This window comes from Pelobates fuscus, chromosome 4, assembly GCF_036172605.1.
Source record: "Pelobates fuscus isolate aPelFus1 chromosome 4, aPelFus1.pri, whole genome shotgun sequence".
Classification (NCBI taxonomy): Eukaryota; Metazoa; Chordata; class Amphibia; order Anura; family Pelobatidae; genus Pelobates; species Pelobates fuscus.
In genome coordinates this window covers 30,154,264-30,172,424 of record NC_086320.1, presented here as the reverse complement: position 1 = coordinate 30,172,424, position 18,161 = coordinate 30,154,264, and the positions used below count along the sequence as shown (strand labels likewise).

General features: G+C 41.4%; 1 protein-coding gene across 1 annotated transcript in view; it reads left to right on the top strand.

Annotated features, from left to right (window-relative positions):
• Nucleotides 1–7,353, top strand: part of TG (thyroglobulin) — a 262,451-nt gene extending 255,098 nt beyond the window's left edge. Inside the window, exons 45-47 of the mRNA XM_063451042.1 lie at nt 389–529; nt 1,653–1,843; nt 7,069–7,353. Coding sequence (XP_063307112.1) covers nt 389–529; nt 1,653–1,843; nt 7,069–7,196 — 460 coding nt within the window. The 3' untranslated portion in view covers nt 7,197–7,353. The remainder of the gene's footprint in view (nt 1–388; nt 530–1,652; nt 1,844–7,068) is intronic.
• Nucleotides 7,354–18,161: the final 10,808 nt, after the last annotated feature.

Here is an 18,161-nt window from a genome sequence, read left to right as displayed (position 1 = left end):
TGAGTAAAGAATGTGGTTATGTGGACATCAGAAGGTCAAGGTGGGAGATATTTAGTAATGAGTGAATAAAGATATACGGGATGAGGCATAGCTGTGTTAGGAATCTGTGAGTCTGGGTAAGAAAATATGTGAATTATAGATTTAAGAGTAGCTGAACTTAAAGCATAGTTGATTTAGAGAATTTTCTAATTTGGATATTTTGACGTTCAATTTGAATATCACTTTCAATTCTCGATTTAGTGAATAACTGTGATAATATTAAAAATCCTTGTAAGCGACAGTTCCCATTTAACATTTCACGCAGGGTATTGAGGGAGAAGAAATGGATTTAAGCAAGATTTCGAAGATGTTGTTATCAAGGTTTTTTTCTTCTGTTTTATCTTTTCAGCTCGGGTTTGGATCTCCCTGCGGATGTTAAGTATGCCTTTGGCCTCCCGTTTCACTCAAATTATAAATATCAGTTTTCTATTGAAGAACAAGATCTATCCTTAAAGATCATGCGATACATTACCAACTTTATAAAAACGGGGTATGTGTTTTATTATTATTATTATTATTATAGTTTTATGTAATTGTTTAATTAGTTACTCTATAGTTTGTAGCTGGTATTTCTGTTTAGGGTGATTTACCCACACTGTCATTGTAATGTTAATGAGAGAAATCACTATATCTGAAAGGGTTACTGGTACACTACTGAGATAAACCATGTTTTTTGGCTTAGCATGCCCTATTGCCCAGCCCATTATATCATTTAAAATGACGGAAATACTTACCTGACATTCAGCACTGGTCGAAGCTTGCGACGCTGCTCTTGACTCCCTGTCTGACGTTTCTACCTCCCTTGCGCAGTCCAATCAAATTTGATCAGATTATTTCTCCGACTCAAAGAGCGTTTGCACACACCGAGCTGGCTAGGGGAGGGAAGGGATTTTTTTTCCTTAAATCGAAGCAATGAAGGGAGGCAGGAGGGAGCACATGAAGGAATTGAAGGGAGAGCAAGGCTCCCCTTGCTGTGTGTGCTAACGACAGATGTAATCTTTGCACAGAATTGATGTTAAGTCATGTGCGCTGGGGGTGTCACTAGCCCCCAGCACAAAAGTGCATATTTTTTCTGTATGTTCAGTGTTTTAAAGTGAAACCTTGCACATACAGTCTCCAGCCACCATGACAACATCTAAAAGCAGAAGTGTTCCCTTTAATGAATTGTTTTGGGTAATATTTGCTTTCACTTCAGCATTCCAAATGAAAACAGTGTTGCTTCCGAGAAACAGCACTGTCTATATTTTGAAGATTTCAAACCTACCAGTGGATACTATATGTGCTCAATGCTTCTGTATTGGTGTTGGGTTGGATTTGGTGTTTACGGTAGAGAAGCAATGGGTTGACAGATAGCAGATATCGCTGTGCATATGCCATGCTTCTCTAAATAGAAATAGAAAAATAGAAAAAAATCAAAAACAAGGGGGATCAGTCTTCTAAACGTAAAGGAACACATCTAATTAAAAATAGCAAATATTTTTGTTAGTGTTCCTTTAATGACTGAAAATCTAATTCCTTACCAAAAATACCTAGGAGAAAAGAGAAATGTTTCGAAAAAAATAAACTGTTATAATGATCTTCTACCATCGCCCATGCTGATTTTTTTCTTTCAGAAACCCGAATTACCAGTACACCTTTTCCAGAAGACTATCTAGCAACCTACCAGTATGGCCTGAGCATCTAGCACATAGTAATGGAGAGAACTACAAGGAATTTAGCTCATCATTGCCCAATAAGCAAGGTTTAAAGAAAGCAGAATGTTCCTTTTGGAATAAGTATATTCCGACACTTAAAGCATCCACAAGTACGTTGGCTATATGAGGTCACAATTAGACATGGGAATATAAAATGGAAATCTTGCTTTTACTCAGGGTTGATTGTGTTAATAAAATGCTGATTTTAGGGCAATGCGCATTATCATTTCTGTTTTGTATCATATAGAAAATATGCAGCAATTTTATTTAACAAAATGGTAGTTGAAAATAGGATACCAGTCATCACAGAGGGATTTCTCCTAAAAACAATCGCATGCAAATATTGGTGATAATACCTTTAAAATGGACATTTGTCCTAGAATGACATTTATATGTAAGCATAAATAAAACACATAAAACCATGCATAATCTGGCATTCTATGGGCAAAACATACAACAAAAATCATATTTATCCCAGTAGGTGATCTATGATTGAAGAATTGGCATAGCTTCTTGCTAAATTTATTATACGATGCCAGATAAAAATAATATATTGGGGGGGCGGGGCCGGACCGCCGAGCTGAGCGGTCGCAGGACAGCTCGGCTCCTGCAAATATGTCCTGCTAAGCCTTAAAAACGAGCCTCTGGAGGGGACAAACGACCACCGACTGCGACCCTCACTACCCACGGGCTACCGGAGCTGAGGTGAGGCTTGCCCCAGGGTGTTAGTCCCTCAGATGTGGGGTCCCTGCGGCATCAGGCGAGACCTTACATGGCGGTGAGTGGAGTGGACGGCCGCCACTCCACTATCCTGCCCGTCGGAGCCCGCAACCCGAGAAAGCCGGCGGATCCGGCCCTGATCCCCCCCCCCCTGGACCGGGGGGGTGATCCCGGTCCCCACCAAGCGGCATCACAGCCACGCGAAGATTCAGCGCCGCACAGACCGACAGGATTGGGGCCTAGATCAAAGATGGCGGGGGCCATGTGAGCGGGAGCCGAGCCGCGGTGCCCGACAGCAGACTATGGACACAATCGGACTTGATACTAAAAGCGACTAATGCCAGCAACCCACCCCCACACAGCAGCCATTAAGCCTGGAAACATGCTGGGCACTTGGCGCCAATATCCCATGACGAAGCACCACCCCTATGGCATGGGACACCGACGGGACTGCTTGCCCTTCATCTGAGCTGGGTGCCCACTGGGAGGATTCCCCCACAGCCTGCCATACCCCCAGGGAGAGGATTGAGACCCATCGGAACCCTGGGCCCACGATCCTACTGACGGGATCAATGGCGAACAGGCACAAGCACCCAACAAGGCCTCAGGCCGAAGATAGGCGGTCCCTGGAAGCAGTGACACCACAACCCCAGACAGCAACAGCATCTAGGTGAACCTTTTACAGGACTATTGAACCAGCAGGGACTCAAACTGATTCCAGCGTGAGCATGACAGGGGTACCTTCCTAACGCGGGTCTCAGGTCCCCTATGGAGGCAGCGGAACGGGTGCGCATCGACCCAGGCCCAACACGCAACCCGGAATCAGGGTTTCCGCAGGAACATAGCCACACGAACACGGTGCCACATGTCCCCGGATATGGTTCCATGCAAGTGTCCAAGGACTGGTACTGCCTTGCCTTAGAACCTGTCAGGTTGTAGACATTCTTCATTGAGGACTCTGTATTTTTCTTTTTCTTTTTCTGTCTCGCTACGTTGCCTACCGAAACAGGGTAGCAACACGGCGTTAAAACCCACAGACAGTCAGACCGCAACTATAACCACAGCAGGTACTCATATATACACAACACCTAGATCGCACCCTACAGTCTGCACTAGAGAGTCTCACGGGCTGGACACACCTGCGAGCATGGCCCCCAGTCTGACACACATATACTAAATCTAGAAGTACCCTAGCCTAGCCACACACGAAAGCTTACCGCCTTCTCTAATAAATCTACCCATAGGAACACACTAGTAAAGCTAAGCGAAGCTCAAAAGTTAACCTTAAATGTGCCGCACAATCTAGATCAAAACTCCAGCAGGTTAACTGCTAGCAGTGCCTGCCTAGCCTCTCTGATCGATACTAACTCATACATATCCTGGATTAGAGGCGTATCAAACATGAACACTAGCATGACTATCAACACGTTTAACTAGTTAAGACCTATTCAACATGAACACTAGCACGATTATTGTTACGTTAAACTTGTTCGGGCATGTTAAACTTGAACACAAGCATGATTTTTATCACATTTAACGTGTTAAGGCATATTGAACAGGAACACAAGTATGATTATTATTACATTAAAACTGTTGTTAATCTTCTGTAACGCTTAATTTAAAATATAAAAAAACGAGGCTGTTATGCGAAGGAGATGTTGTACCACTATGCTCCCAACCTGTATGAGAACGTACATCCCTTTTTCTTCATTCTGTACCCCCCATGATTCGTGCCTCAATAAAAGAAAGATTGACAAAAAAAAAAAATAATATATTGTGTCTATAGTTAATCACGTGGAAGTAGTTTCAGTAAAAATTCACCACAATTATTATCAGGATGGAAAAATATATTCCCACAAAGCATAGATAAACCATTTTGGCTATTTCTTGTGAATCGTTTCCTCACTATGACTGTAATACAGGATTGCATTGGTTACTGTTTCCTCTTTGGTATCCTCTGATCGGTGTATGAGTGATGTGACTTGTGTGCCAAGTGCAATGAGTGTTTTTCTTATGTTTTGCCATGTGATACTGTCTAGCCAACTCACACAATTTCAGCACCCTGTAGACTTAATTGGAATCCAATAGAATATTGACTTGATGTGAGCCTACTGTACACATATTCTGGTAGATTTTCACCTCTCATTGTTGTTGGAATGAGCAACAGATCATAAATGGATAGTTTACAATATTGTGGTCCATTAAATAAATACAGGTTTTATATCCCAAATTCCATCCCTTTCATTCAGCTGATCAAATAACTCTGAAATTCAATGTTTTCACTTCAACAAATTAAAACCACATGGAGACAAATCGTCCCTTGCTATTTTAAAATGGATCTCATTATTGCGAAGAGATTTTGAGAATAGTTCAACATAATAATAATAATAATCAAATTGCAAGCCAACTGCACCTGATCAGAAGCCAAATCTCCCTGCTACGTCAAGAGAAAAAGACGCTCTATAGGTTTAGGACAAAGGGGCTTAGGGATAGCATTAGTATGGTTTATGTTTGCCTTCTGTGTATAACCAAATGAGTACAAAAATGTGTATATTTTCATACTGGTGAAATATTCCAGTGAATCACTCCACCTGATTTACAAAAGGGATACACTTATACTCTATACAGAACTCATAAGGCACAGTAAAAGCCCCAGCTTATTGTAATGGTATGGTGCGTTAACATCTTTTAATGAAGCTTTGCTTTCAAAATGTCCAGAGGTCGTGTGTGTACTTGTCATTCGTGGCCTGGAGGCTGATTCGCACGGATTGCGGATGACTCAAATGGGAAGCAAAGCTTCCCCAAATGATGTCAAAGAGAGGGGGTAGAGTCTGGGTGCTAAAAATAACAAACACTTCAAGGAATTGAAAGTTACATTTGCACAAACAACAGCTTCTTGCAACCATAAAACCTGCAGTAATCTGTAGTGATGACAGTTCTTGAATTGTCCCTTTAATTTGGCATAACCAGTCAAAGAGACTTGTATCACTTGACATTTGTTTTTAAACCAACAAGCAATTACTTTTGAACAAACATACAAACCAAAAGTATGTATTAAACATTTCTAAACTTGCTATAAACTTGGCTAGATTGCGTTGTTGGGGATGTTTCTTACTTAGGTGAGTTTCTTAAGCCACCCCCCTCCTCGCTTTTACCCATCCATCCCAGTTTCAGACCAGTCCACTAATGTCAGAAACAGGGCATCATTGTGTAGCAGCAGGAGAGAGAAACCCAAACACTAGAGATGTCCCGAACAGTTCGCAAGGAACTATTCGCCAGCGAACGTAGCTTGTTCGCGGTCGCCGCTGCAGGCAAACATATGCGATGTTCAGTCCGCCCGCTATTCATTGAGTAAACTTTGACCCTGTACCTCACAGTCAGCAGACACATTCCAGCCAATCAGCAGCAGACCCTCCCTCCCAGACCCTCCCACCTCCATGACGAATAGCTATGTTCGCCAGCGAACAGTTCCTGGCGAACTGTTCGGGCCATCTCTACCAAACACCAGAGACTGCACTGCATTATCACACTCACCAGAATCTCTCGCTTCTCCCCCTGCTAGGATGCTGCGAGGTGAAGAAATCCCCCAACTGCATATGCGTTAATCTGTCAGTCATGCCTAATGTACTTTTCCAGAATTCCTAGTGATAGGACACTGATTGGTTAAATACACGGATTTAGAAAATAACCGTTTTAAAACGTGTAGCTGTTTTCTTTATTTTGTTATAACGGAGTGTTGACCATAGCTGCTTCTTTGCACTGTTAATAGAAAATAGAAATAAAACAAATGCAGAATGTGACATAGTAGTCATAAAAGTAACATTTTTGTATCACGTTCCATAGTCACACCTGGGAAAAGAACAAAGACCACGCTGTGGTTTCACATTACTTCCTTAAAAAGTACACAATGTTTTTTTACTGTCATTTCCAGGGATTTTTTTATATAAAAATTTACATTATTGCATTTATTTAACAAATATGCCTTTGTGAGGTTATGAAATCTAAAATTAGTTGTAGAAATCCACTCATCTTCGGTGTGCCTGGTTGCCTCCTTCTTAGTTCCCTGTCAATCATTGTTATTAGCTCTGTCCATTGCACCTGGCCGTCAGCACAGAGAGAGCATATGGAGAAAAGGAGAAATTAAACAATGTCTCTATTTCTCCTCTTCATATGCAATGTTTTCCCAATGCTTCGCCTTGTCTAAATTGGAATTCGATTACATTTTCTATATCTCAATATAAATTTAAAAGAAAACAGAGGATCACATGAAAAAAGGATAACATTAAAGGGACACTATAGGCACCTGGATCACTTCATATTATTGAAGTGGTCTGTATTAAGTGTCACTGTCCCCTTAACCCTGCAATCTTCAACATGTTTGTATTGCAGGGTTAAGACTACCTATAGTGACTGTCTACCAGACAGCCTCTAGAGGCGCTTCCTGCAGTTTTAACTCCATGAAACAACACTGGGTCCTATGTCCTCACGCTTTGTAAAAGTGTTCCTTTAAGGTTATAGCTGTCTTTCAGTGTTTTATTCAGTGGTGATATTTCCAGTTTAACACATTGTGCTATTACCTGAGAAGTAAGACAATTCTTTCCCATCTTTGTTTTAGGTTCGAAGACCACAGTATTGCTCACAGAAAAGAGCATTGATAATGGACTGAATTCAAGTGTCCCTCAAACGGGACCCGAGCAAGAAAAAATACAATTAAACCATTTGCCAAATGAAAAGAACAAATGAAAGATTAAAGTGTTTCCAATTTTCAAACTAATGTTATTGTCTTAAACAGTGGTTGATCGGACGGCAATGTCTCAACTTTTACCATAGTCAGTTTGTTATTATATTTAGTCTTGGTTAGTCTTTGTTTTATGTGGCAAAATAAACATATTTAAAAGCATGCTATGACTATGAACTTGTTATTTGAATAGTAGAACTAAATAGTGAATATAGTGTTGGTGTCATTGTATATGACCACACAGTGTGAAACTCTTACTATACACATATACTACCAATAATACCAAAAATGAGTCTTTCTCCGGACTTAATACTCCTCTACACCATGAATCTAGAACGTGTCATTTAGACGGTGTGAACCACAGTATAGACCTTTATGCTTGATAAGTAGAATATTGCGGAGAGAAATGTCATAAATATTATATTTTGGGGAAAAAAGGCCCTACCATAGCCATTACAAATTATATATACATAATTGAATTTCATAAACATTGTTTATCAGAGTCTATACAGATGTTTAAACTGCAACTGGATGCATGCTTGCAAAAACACAATATTCAGGAATTTAATTTTTAATATGTGAGGTAATAGCGTCTTGATCCAAAGACAGATCTGAGTGCCATTCTGGAGTCAATAAGGAATTTTTTTTCCTAGTTTGTTGCAAAATTAAGAAGAAACACTCTAAATAGGTTTCTTTGGATCAACAGCAGAAACATATACAAGAAAGACTGAACTTAGTAGGTGTGAGTCTTTTTTCAGCCCATATAACTATATCATGTAAAATATCAATGTTTTAATCTACTTGGATTTTATAAAGAGTCATCAACTGAAACGTTTATGTTAATAAATGATAATCATAATATGTTTTATTAGTGATATTGCAGAAGATCTTGATGGTAAGGTATGTATACTTTGCTAATAATGAAAAGATTTGCAACAAGGCTAATGTTCCAGGAGGGATAAGCCAAGTGGCAAATGATTTAGGTATACTAAAAAAATGGTTGTGGCGGAACCAACCTCGCCACTGTGCACTGGAGAAGCCTGGTTGCTCGCCTGCTCCCTTTAGACTATGGCCCCTGTTCTTTTTCCCTGCAGAAAGGCTGGTTTGTGCCTTTCTGCGGACTGTTAAAGCCATGCTACCCCAGATAGCTATGCCATGGAGCCCAGCCGAATACTGACAGACTGTATTAAAGACTTTGGCTCCATGGCGATTGAACTGTATGTATGTGATCTGAGCGCCATCCGGTAATAATGTGCGCTCAGATCTAAGCTATCTGGGGATAGGTAGAATGTCTGTATTTTATGTAATAAATGTAACCTTGTGTATTTTATTGTATTTTTATGTCTTTTATTGTCCTTTGTCTAATGGAGTTTTGCCTCTGTCCTTGGAGATAATTGGATTACTTCTCAATTATCTCCAGGATAGAAGACTCTGTGGAACTGGTTTTGGGCAGAAAAGCCATGCTTTATTTGGTCACAAAGGACTTCGATCTATCTTTTAAACCAATGGACCAATTTGGATGATTTTGACATATGTTTGTATTTGGAGTATGCTGCTTATGAAAACGTATGTTTTATGTTTGTGACATGTATATTTTAGAAGTTATAAATAATATGTAAAAACTGTATTACTCTGCCTGTGATAATGAGATTACCCATTGTGTTCAGTAATCATATCACAGGCAGAGGGGAGGATTTTGTGTGGGAGTGTCTGTGTGTATTGTACGGATTGATTGGTTGTTCTGTAATACCCTGTCGGCTGTACTGTGGTTGTGGATTGGGAATAAAAGAGACTGTATGTGCCAGGACAGTCAGATTCTGCTTAACCCTCAAAACGAAGTGTCGTCTCGTTATTGGGGAATTGGATTGTATGCTGACTGCCAGGAGTGTAAACCTTTTGCATGGTTTTCCTGTTCAGATATTTCCAGGGTTCATGTGTTTTCAGGTCGGGAGATTGGTGCTTACATTAGCTGCTTGTCTATCTGGAAAGGGATTATCGCCTAAACGGTTTTTAACCTCTGGTGAGCAAAACGGTCCGTTACAATGGTCAGTTTTGGCAGCTGACATTTAATGTGGATAAGTGCAAGATAATGCATCTTGGACGTAAAAACCCAAGGGTGGAGTACATAATATTTGATAGAGTCCTATCCTCAACATCTGAGGATAAGGATTTACATAGGGAAAACAGATGCAACAAGGCCAGTAAGGTTTTGTCATGTATATATAGGGGCATAAATTCTCGAGATCAAAATATAATTTTGCCTCTGTATAAATCACTGTGTGTGTGTATAATGTGTATGCTGTGTGTGTGAATACAGTGTATGTGTGTGTATAGTGTGTATGCAGTGTGTGTGTGTGTATAATGAGTGTATAGTGAGCAGTGTGTATTGTTTGTGTGTGCCCACCCTCCCTGACTCTTACCTGTGTCCAGGGAGGGGGGACACACTACATTCCCTGGTGGTTCGGTGGCACAGTATGATTGCCCAGTGAAAAGGGGCCCAGGAGTCTCCACATCTGCTGGATGTGGAGACTCCTGCAAGTGGCATGAAAATGCGCCCTGGGCATCCCCCTAGTGATTGGCACCTGGGGTGGACCGTCCCCTCTGCCCCCCTCTTAGTACGCCACTGCACTATATTACCATGAATGTTGCAGGTCCTTATAGTCAGTATATGCTCTATCTATTTGCATTTTATTGTTTTATTGTTTAACTGCCAGCTGTTTCGCAACTGCTAGCTACACTAAATAAAACTTGCATTTTCTTTTTTTGTGAATTGTGCTCTTTCAACGGCTCTGCTCTCCAGTTCCAGGTCACCGTATCTCTCAGAAACATCTAAAAGCATCCTGCCAAAGAACACAGAGAACAGGCTCAGAAGATAATTGGCAGGAAGTATTTCTGTGCAACATGTCCCAATTACCACAGTTAGCCACGATTGCTGCATTTCAACATGTGCAATATCATAAACACTAAAACTCTGAAATGTCAATGCCATGTACAGTTTCTGAAATGTTCAGAGTTTCTTTTTCAGTCGTTAATTAAGTAAAATACACACTCATTGCACTTAATGTAAAATAAAAACTTAAAAAAAAAATGGCATTTCAGTGAACATATCGGTTATTTATTTAATGTTTATTTTATATGTATGTTTGTTATTACATAGTTTTTTTTTCTGTATTCTGTAACCACTTGAAGAAAAGAATGTATGAGTGGTTATGTCTGATGCTTTGTTTAGAATAAACACAAAGTGGCCTGGGAGTCTGAGAGTTCTATGCAATACCTTAAATGTTCTATATACTGCACCCTTCTGGAAACCTGTCCCACCTGGAATTTGCTGAAACTACTCTCCCAAGTGCTACTCACCAAATGTTCCTGTTACCACTTGGACAGCTACTACCTTTACTTTCCACATCCGTTCTAGCTCATCCAGTCTTTGGTATTTGTCCGCCTTCTCATGTCCTTTCTTCTGAAGTTATACTCATTGGGAATTGCCACATCCATGAGCACTGCCGTCTTCTGGTTCTTCTCCACCACCACAAAGACTGGATGGTTGGCGAGTAAACTTGGGCATTCAGTTTCGGATGATTTGCAATTAATCTGAATTCTGGCTGATCGGTTGTTTTACCGAATATCATATCTTTGAAGTGCCATATTAAAGTATAACTGAGCAAACAACTAGCATGATGGACAACATCTTCATTTGCTTCAGGATTTAGAGTACCACTAATGGCACCAAAAGAAAGAGATGATTGATGGGAATAAGATGATTGATGGTTAGGGGACATCCACTAAATGTTAATTTTGCTTACAGATCAAGTGAAAAGTGACCAATAGAAGAGAAAAAGGGCGAGCATTTAAAATTTGATATTTTGATCTTTGTGACCTTTGTAGTTCCTCGACTGCTTCCGACATTGGGAGGTAGGGGATTGGAATAGGTAAAAGTGGAACCTGTGTCACTGGCAACTCCCATATTGAGTGGTCCTGCCCACTGAAGGCATGCCAGGCTGATTGACATCCTCTCTTTCAGGTCCCCAACATATAAGAATGTGTCCAAGTGCCCCCCACATAGAGCAAGCACATCTAAATATGTGATGTGCATCCTGGAGACATGCATTGTATAACACAGCAGGATAGTACCCTCAAATGGATTATTTCCTGCTTTAATCAGAACAGTTGGGAGACCTGCTCGAAAGCCAGTCCACAATTTTACACACTTCGAGTTGGGTCTTTTTTTTTTTTTCTTTTTTTTTTGTCAATCTTTCTTTTTTTGAGGCATGTGATTATGGTGATACAGAATAAAGAGAGGGAGACTTGCAGGGGTTATACAGGTTATAGGCGTCATTACACATTGCAATATCTCCTAGGATTAACAGCCTCGTTTTATAGTATATAAACAAGCTTAACTTAGAAGGTACACAATACAGTATGTATGATACACATGGCTTGGCAGCGTAGATTTCTAGCAATAACAGGCGATTAATTGTTTCGCTGAGACATGAGTTTAAACAAGCTGAGAATTTTCGCCAGGCTCCACAACAGGCATTTCTCGAGGATCAACAGTAGGATAGCTACCCGAGCCCAAGTATGTTACAGGTTAAGAGATTGCAGAGTGACATGCATAGAGATAACATTAATGGTAGTACCATAAGCACGTATTATGAAGCAGCGGTTTTAGTCAGGCTAGCTAGTTTAGTATGAGGATCGGGTAAGACATCATGCTGTGTGTGTTACTGAGATTTAAAGAGGCTACCAATAGGTTAAAGCAGCTTGTCTACCCCAGCGTCTGCTGAATGGGGATAATTAGGCTGACAGGGTTAAGTTGGGGTACATTTGCTAAGCTAGGCATATACCACCAATGGTCTGCTACTCAGGTTAGTCCTTAAGTTGTCCAGCAACAGGGGGCCAAATCTGGGCCCAAAGTCCCGCTTGTATCCGATGCCTTCAGATCAGGATCTCAGTAGTGGCTATGCAGCTTCCGAGGGCTGCTCGTCTTCTGCCTGAGGCCTTGATGGGCACTCGCGCCCTTGTGCCATTGGACCCATCATCAGGACCGTGGGCCCAGGGTTCCGCCGGGCCCCTAGCTTCTCCCTGGGTATATGGCAGGCTGTGGTGGGGGGGTTCCTCCCGGTGAGCGCCCAGCTCAGATGAAGCGTGTGCGGGCCTCTCAGAAATGTAGTACCGTGAGCGGTGATTGTTGAGCTCCTTGTGACAGGAGTATCTCCGGGTGTCCGGGCCCATAACTGGTAGTGTCCCGTGTGCCAGAGCGGATGGTGGCTGCAGGTCGTCTTGCGTCCGAGAGTGCAGGCCTTGTGCACGTGGTCTCCGCCATCTTGTGTGCGGGTCTCGGGCTGTATGTCGATGCCTGTGCAGAGAGCTGGTAAGCGTGGCTTGAAGTGGACCGGGATCACCCCCCCCCCGGCCCATAGGGGGGGGAACAGGGCCGGGTCCGCAGGCTTTCCCCGCTTGTCGGGCTCCGTCAGGCAGGATAGTGCTGCGGCGGCCGTCCGCATCACTCACCGCCAGTATAGGTCCCGCCTGTTGCAGCGGGTCCCATCCTCCGAGGGACTAAAACTGTCGAGAGCAAGCCTCTCCTCGGCTCAGGCAGCCCGTTGCCACCGGGGGTCGCAGATTTCGCCGGAAAACTCTCCTTGAAGCACGGTTAGTATGCTATTTGTGCCTCCACTTGCAGGAGCCGAGCTGGCCTGCGACCGCTCAGCTCGGCGGCCCGGCCCCGCCCCCGTCTTTTTCTATTAATGCACACATTGACTCTAAGTTTAATGTCTAAACCAGGGGTAGTCAACCTTTTAATATCTACCGCCCACTTTTGTATCTTTGTTGATGGTAACATTTCCTTACTGCCCACCAGTGCCGCAGTAACAAATTTTATAGCATAAGTACAATGTATTATTTTTTAGAAAGTAGTGTTATTTTTTAAATGTGTACTTAAATATATCTATTTTTTTCTATTTTCTATTCTCCTTTTTTTTATGTGTCTGTGAGGTGCTGTGTGTGTGTGTGAAGGGTGATTACTGTGTGTTTGTGTGTGAAGGGTGTAGTGTGTGTGTGAGAGGTGCAGTGTGTGTGAGGGGGTAGTGTGTGTGTGTGTGTGAAGGGTGCAGTGCGAGTGTGAAGGGTGTTGTGTGTGTGAGGTGTGCTGTATTTATGTCTTTGAAGGATGCAGTGTGTGTGTGTGAGGGTGCAGTGTGTGGGTGAGGGGTGCAGTGTGTGTGTGAGAGAAGTACAGTGTGTGTGAGGGGACAGTGTGTGTGATGGGTGCAGTGTGTGTGAAGGGTGCAGTGTGTGTGTCAATGATATACTGTGTGTGTCAAGGGTGCAGTGTGTGTGTCAGGGCTGTTATGTGTGTGTGAGGGTTGCTGTGTGTGAGGGGGGGCAGTGTGTGCATGTGTGAGGAGGGCAGTGTGTGTGAAGGGCCGTGTGTGTGAGGGGTGTAGTGTGTGTGTGTAAAGGGTGCATAGGGTCTATGCTGTGTGTAGGTGGGTGAGATGTGAAAATCTATCTTAATGTCTCCCCCTTCCTTCTCCTTACCTTTTACCAGGGGAGGGGGTACATAATGCTGCAAGCACTGGTGGTCTAGTGGTGGCATGTTCACTTTAGCCTGCAGCTCCTCCAACTGCAGGCTGAGTTTTCTGTTCTTCTGTGAGCACAGCACTGTATCAGAGCATTGCCTTGGTAACCGCAGCAACGTTCCGACCAGCCTGCTTGCAGGAGGAACACAGAGACTCCTAGTGCCAGCCGGCCGTTGAGGGAGATCTTTGATCTCCTCACCAGCCTGAGAGGGCTTACAGCAAGGCTGACTCTGCATGGGCCGGCAGGGGAGATGAAAGCATCTCTCCTGCCGGCCTTGGTCCATGGCTATCAACATTTTATATCACAGACATATTTGATGCCATCACTGGTCAATACAAGGAACACTTTCAGAGTTATTAAGTAAAATGTGAATTCAAAGTGAATTTCAAATGCAAGGTTCAAATAGTCAAACTGGTTCTCTAAGTCATCTATGCTTCTAGTTTTGCTAGTTTGGTCTTACATTTTAAACTAAACTTTAAATTCTCATTTTAGTGAATAACTCTGAAAGTGCATATTTAATGTCCAGGCTATGCTGCTTCTGAAATGCATTTATAATCTGTATATTAAAAAGTAAAAAAACGAATATCCTGTCTTGTAACATTAAAACACCTGCTTCTATTACAGACAAATCTTAATTAAAATGCAAACAATAACCACTTAAAATACATTTGAGGTATTAAAAGGGACCTGGTTAAAGTTCGCTAGACGTTCACTATCAGCCTTGAGTATCGGACTTTTCACAGTCAGCCAAGATGTTGCTACTAGGGGAGTGAAGGGAAGGTCAACATGATTTGTGACGGTTTTGGAAATTGTATCATTAGATATCGAATTGTCTCTTATTTCCAGGCTTTTACATGAATATATGCAAACTCGGCAAAAATCTAATATTCCTGGATGTGGGTGACAAGCGCTGGTGAAGCAGCCCCAGGTGCGAAGCGAGTCAGGGATTTGGGTGATGTTGTTTCCTGTCCTGTGGAATGCAGAGCAATGTATCTCACCTTGTACACTCACGCTTAACAGAACAGTTACAGAAAAGCTGTTTAGAATTCAAGTTTTCATGTAGCTTAAAGCTATCGTCTATCTGCATATAGGATGTGGGAGCAATCAACAGTTTAGATCAGGCATAGGCAGATGTTTTGGACTACACCTCCCATGACGCTTTGCCAGCATTATGGGTGTAAGAGCATTATGGGGGATGTAGTCCACAGCATCTGAAGGTTGCCAATCCGTGGTTTAGATTGTCATTTTACTAAAAAAAAAAAAAAAAAAAAAATTCTTATCTTTAGGCTTTGAAAAAAAGTGGTAGTGGATACCTGGAATAGCTTTCCAGTAGAAGCCATAAAGCCTAACAGAGTACAATTATTGAAGGATGCTATGAGTGTTCATAAGGCTACCCTATGGAACAACTAAAATAAAATAAATAAAAATGCAGTTTAACTAATTGGGCCAATGATGTTTTATCATCAAAAGCCATGTTTCTGTCCTATTCATGCCTATTCACCGAGTGTATTTGTGCCGTGTGTATGCTTCTCATAACTTTGTGTTTCATTTGTCTCATTTTTTTCAGTATTTGAAGCATCGCCTTTTTTGCTCCCCATGTGTCAGAATTCCCCACACTGGCTCAAGCAGTATTCTTTATTTAGGAATTTTAATGTAAAACGGTATACTACATATTCAGAAACGCATTGCCTGTTAAATCTAGCTATTTGTCATCCTTCACAACTTACATTTCCTCCAAGTCGGCAGTGTTTTCCGATTGACTACCTGTGACTTTCCGGTTTAATCTGTGAAAATTGGTTTGAATTCCCAACTTGTTCCTTGTTTGGACGATTTTCCAGGTTCCTATAATGATGGCGGCACAGATCAGGAGTGGATTGAGATCTTTCAGCCAGATTCAGTCTTTCTGTAGCTTTTAGCGGAGGCACAGGGCATTTCACATAAGCTGTGGAATCGATACAATTTATCATCAGAAGATTTATAGCACGTAGCAGACACACTCACAGGCACAAAAAGGGAGGCTTGAGCTCTAAAGTGGGAATTGTCAGAAATTATAGTGAAATTATTTTTATAGATGAAAACAGTCAGACTGAAGCTCTGACTATAACCAAAAAGTTACCTTCACACTATCCGAATCCCTTTAATGGCCATTGGAGTGATACTAAAACCCTCCAGTTATTGCATAGGGATTTGGGACAGGGCGCAGGGGACTCTTTTTGAGTTTTGGTTTGTGCATTTGAGCTGATGAGTGTTATGGCCATAGCTGCCTCCCAGGGGTAGTGGGGGTTTGCACGAAAGGCTTCAATATTTTTTTTTCTATTCAAAAAAACAATGTTTATGTTTATTAGTAATAATTTCAATTACAGCAATTGTGAAAAGGAATGTCAATACGAATATCAAGGATCTTGAAATATCAGTAAACATAGGTGAATGACATAACTGGTGAGTGGCCTCGCAGAGGTACTCAATTCAGTCAATTACAAATAGATTGTCACCTAAGCAAAATAACATAGGCATTGCATCTTAGTTTTCAGAGCAGCCAGTTGGATAGACAATCGTATGATCTTATAATCTTATGCTCTATGTCGTTGCCAGCCTGGTAAGGGTGGAGGGGGTTGGGGAGTGGGTGAAAGGGGTCTGAGATGAAATTGTTAACGGTTAGTTTTAGCTGAATTGGTAAGGGGGTCAGAGGGGGGTGGAGGAGGGAGGGGTCGTTCTGAAAGGCTGTAGTAAATGTTGCCCAGTTTAAGGCTGGCACCGTATCATACGGATGTAGTTAATATATATGAGATCAAGCCCTGTGTAGGTGGTTGTCTGGAATGTGTTGGAGGCATTTTAACCAGGGTTTCCAGATGGCTTGGTAGAATGAGGCGTTGGAAAGGCTTCAATTTTTGTGTTTGAAACTATAACTGTCTTCAGAAAATGTTTTTATATTTTGCTATTTTTGCCTAAAATGGAAACTTCTCTTTAAAATTCTCTCAATATATATTTTAGAGAATAATTCTGTCAAATGATCTCCTCAAATTCCTAGATTTCTTTGGACAGTTTGCCCCATTACCAGGGATCTGGTCCAGAGTACTCCTGTCATCATAACCATTACAGCAGGCTATAGTAGTTACAATGTTTGGAATAAACATTTCATTTTCTCCAGAAACACAGAGTGTCAGCAACCCTCTTGTGCTAGTCTAAAACTGTGACATGTGATAATAGTCAAAATGGATATCATGTGCTTGTTGAAAGCATACCTACCAACAACCCTGAATTCAACTGGACAGTCCTGATTTGAGCCCTCCCGAAGCTACTCCATCCTTTTTTCTGTTGGCTATGTTTTATATTTGTGTTTCCTGTCTATGTTTCTTATCTTCCTTCTGCCGCTGCCACATTTGACTAATAAAGTCATTGATGTGGCCTTTTCTGGATAGGTTTTGTTTCTTTGTTTTTTTTTTTTTTAATAAAAGTATCTTAAATTCACACATTCTGAAATACCAGTAGAATAACAACACAAAGCAAAACAAAATAAAGACAGATTTTAATCATTTGAAGACAGGTGCACAGGCCTAAGACACGTATATATGACAGAAAAGAAAACTCTCGCCTTGCTGGGATTGATACCTAAACATCTGTTATTTTTTTCAGTTGTAGAAGCAAAAACAAAAAAGAAGTGCTGGGTATTTTATAAGGCAGACTGTAACAAATTCAGCAGTCAGACAGAAATCTTAAACTGGGTTCACAGATCTATTGATCTGTTGAGTTATACGACACAGACATAGGCTGCCTGGTAATCAATCTCAGAGATGCCTAAAGTTTTCTTTTAGTATGTATAGGTGATGGAAGTGCACTCATTCCTAAGTCATGGGATTCAGGATGCTCCATGGATAAGTCCCAGTACCAAAAAGGACCAATTGTAGTATTGAATATAGAAGATAATCCAGGCACTCCAATGAATTCCAAAATAGAGGCAAATTTTTGTTGGAACAAGAAACCAAAAAGCAACGTTTCGATCCCTAAGGGCCTTTGTCAAGCTTAGGGGTCGAAACGTTGCTTTTTGGTTTCTTGTTCCAATAAAAATTTGCCTCTATTTTGGAATTCATTGGAGTGCCTGGATTATCTTCTATATTAAAGTTTCCTTTTAAGCGTCAGCCGTCAGCCAGGTCAGGAGCAGTTTTGGTACTCGACTTACAAAAAAAACAAAAAAACATGAAGTGAAATAATAGCGGCCGTTATAACTAAAGGTGGCTACATTAAAACATGTCTAAAATCCAGATGTTTTATTTGTATTTATTTTTTTATCTTACAGAAAATAACTTTTTTCTTTTTTTTTATGTATGTTATTGTTATTGCTTGTTATAACTCCTTTAGAAAATCACTATGAACACATTGCACAGCTAAGG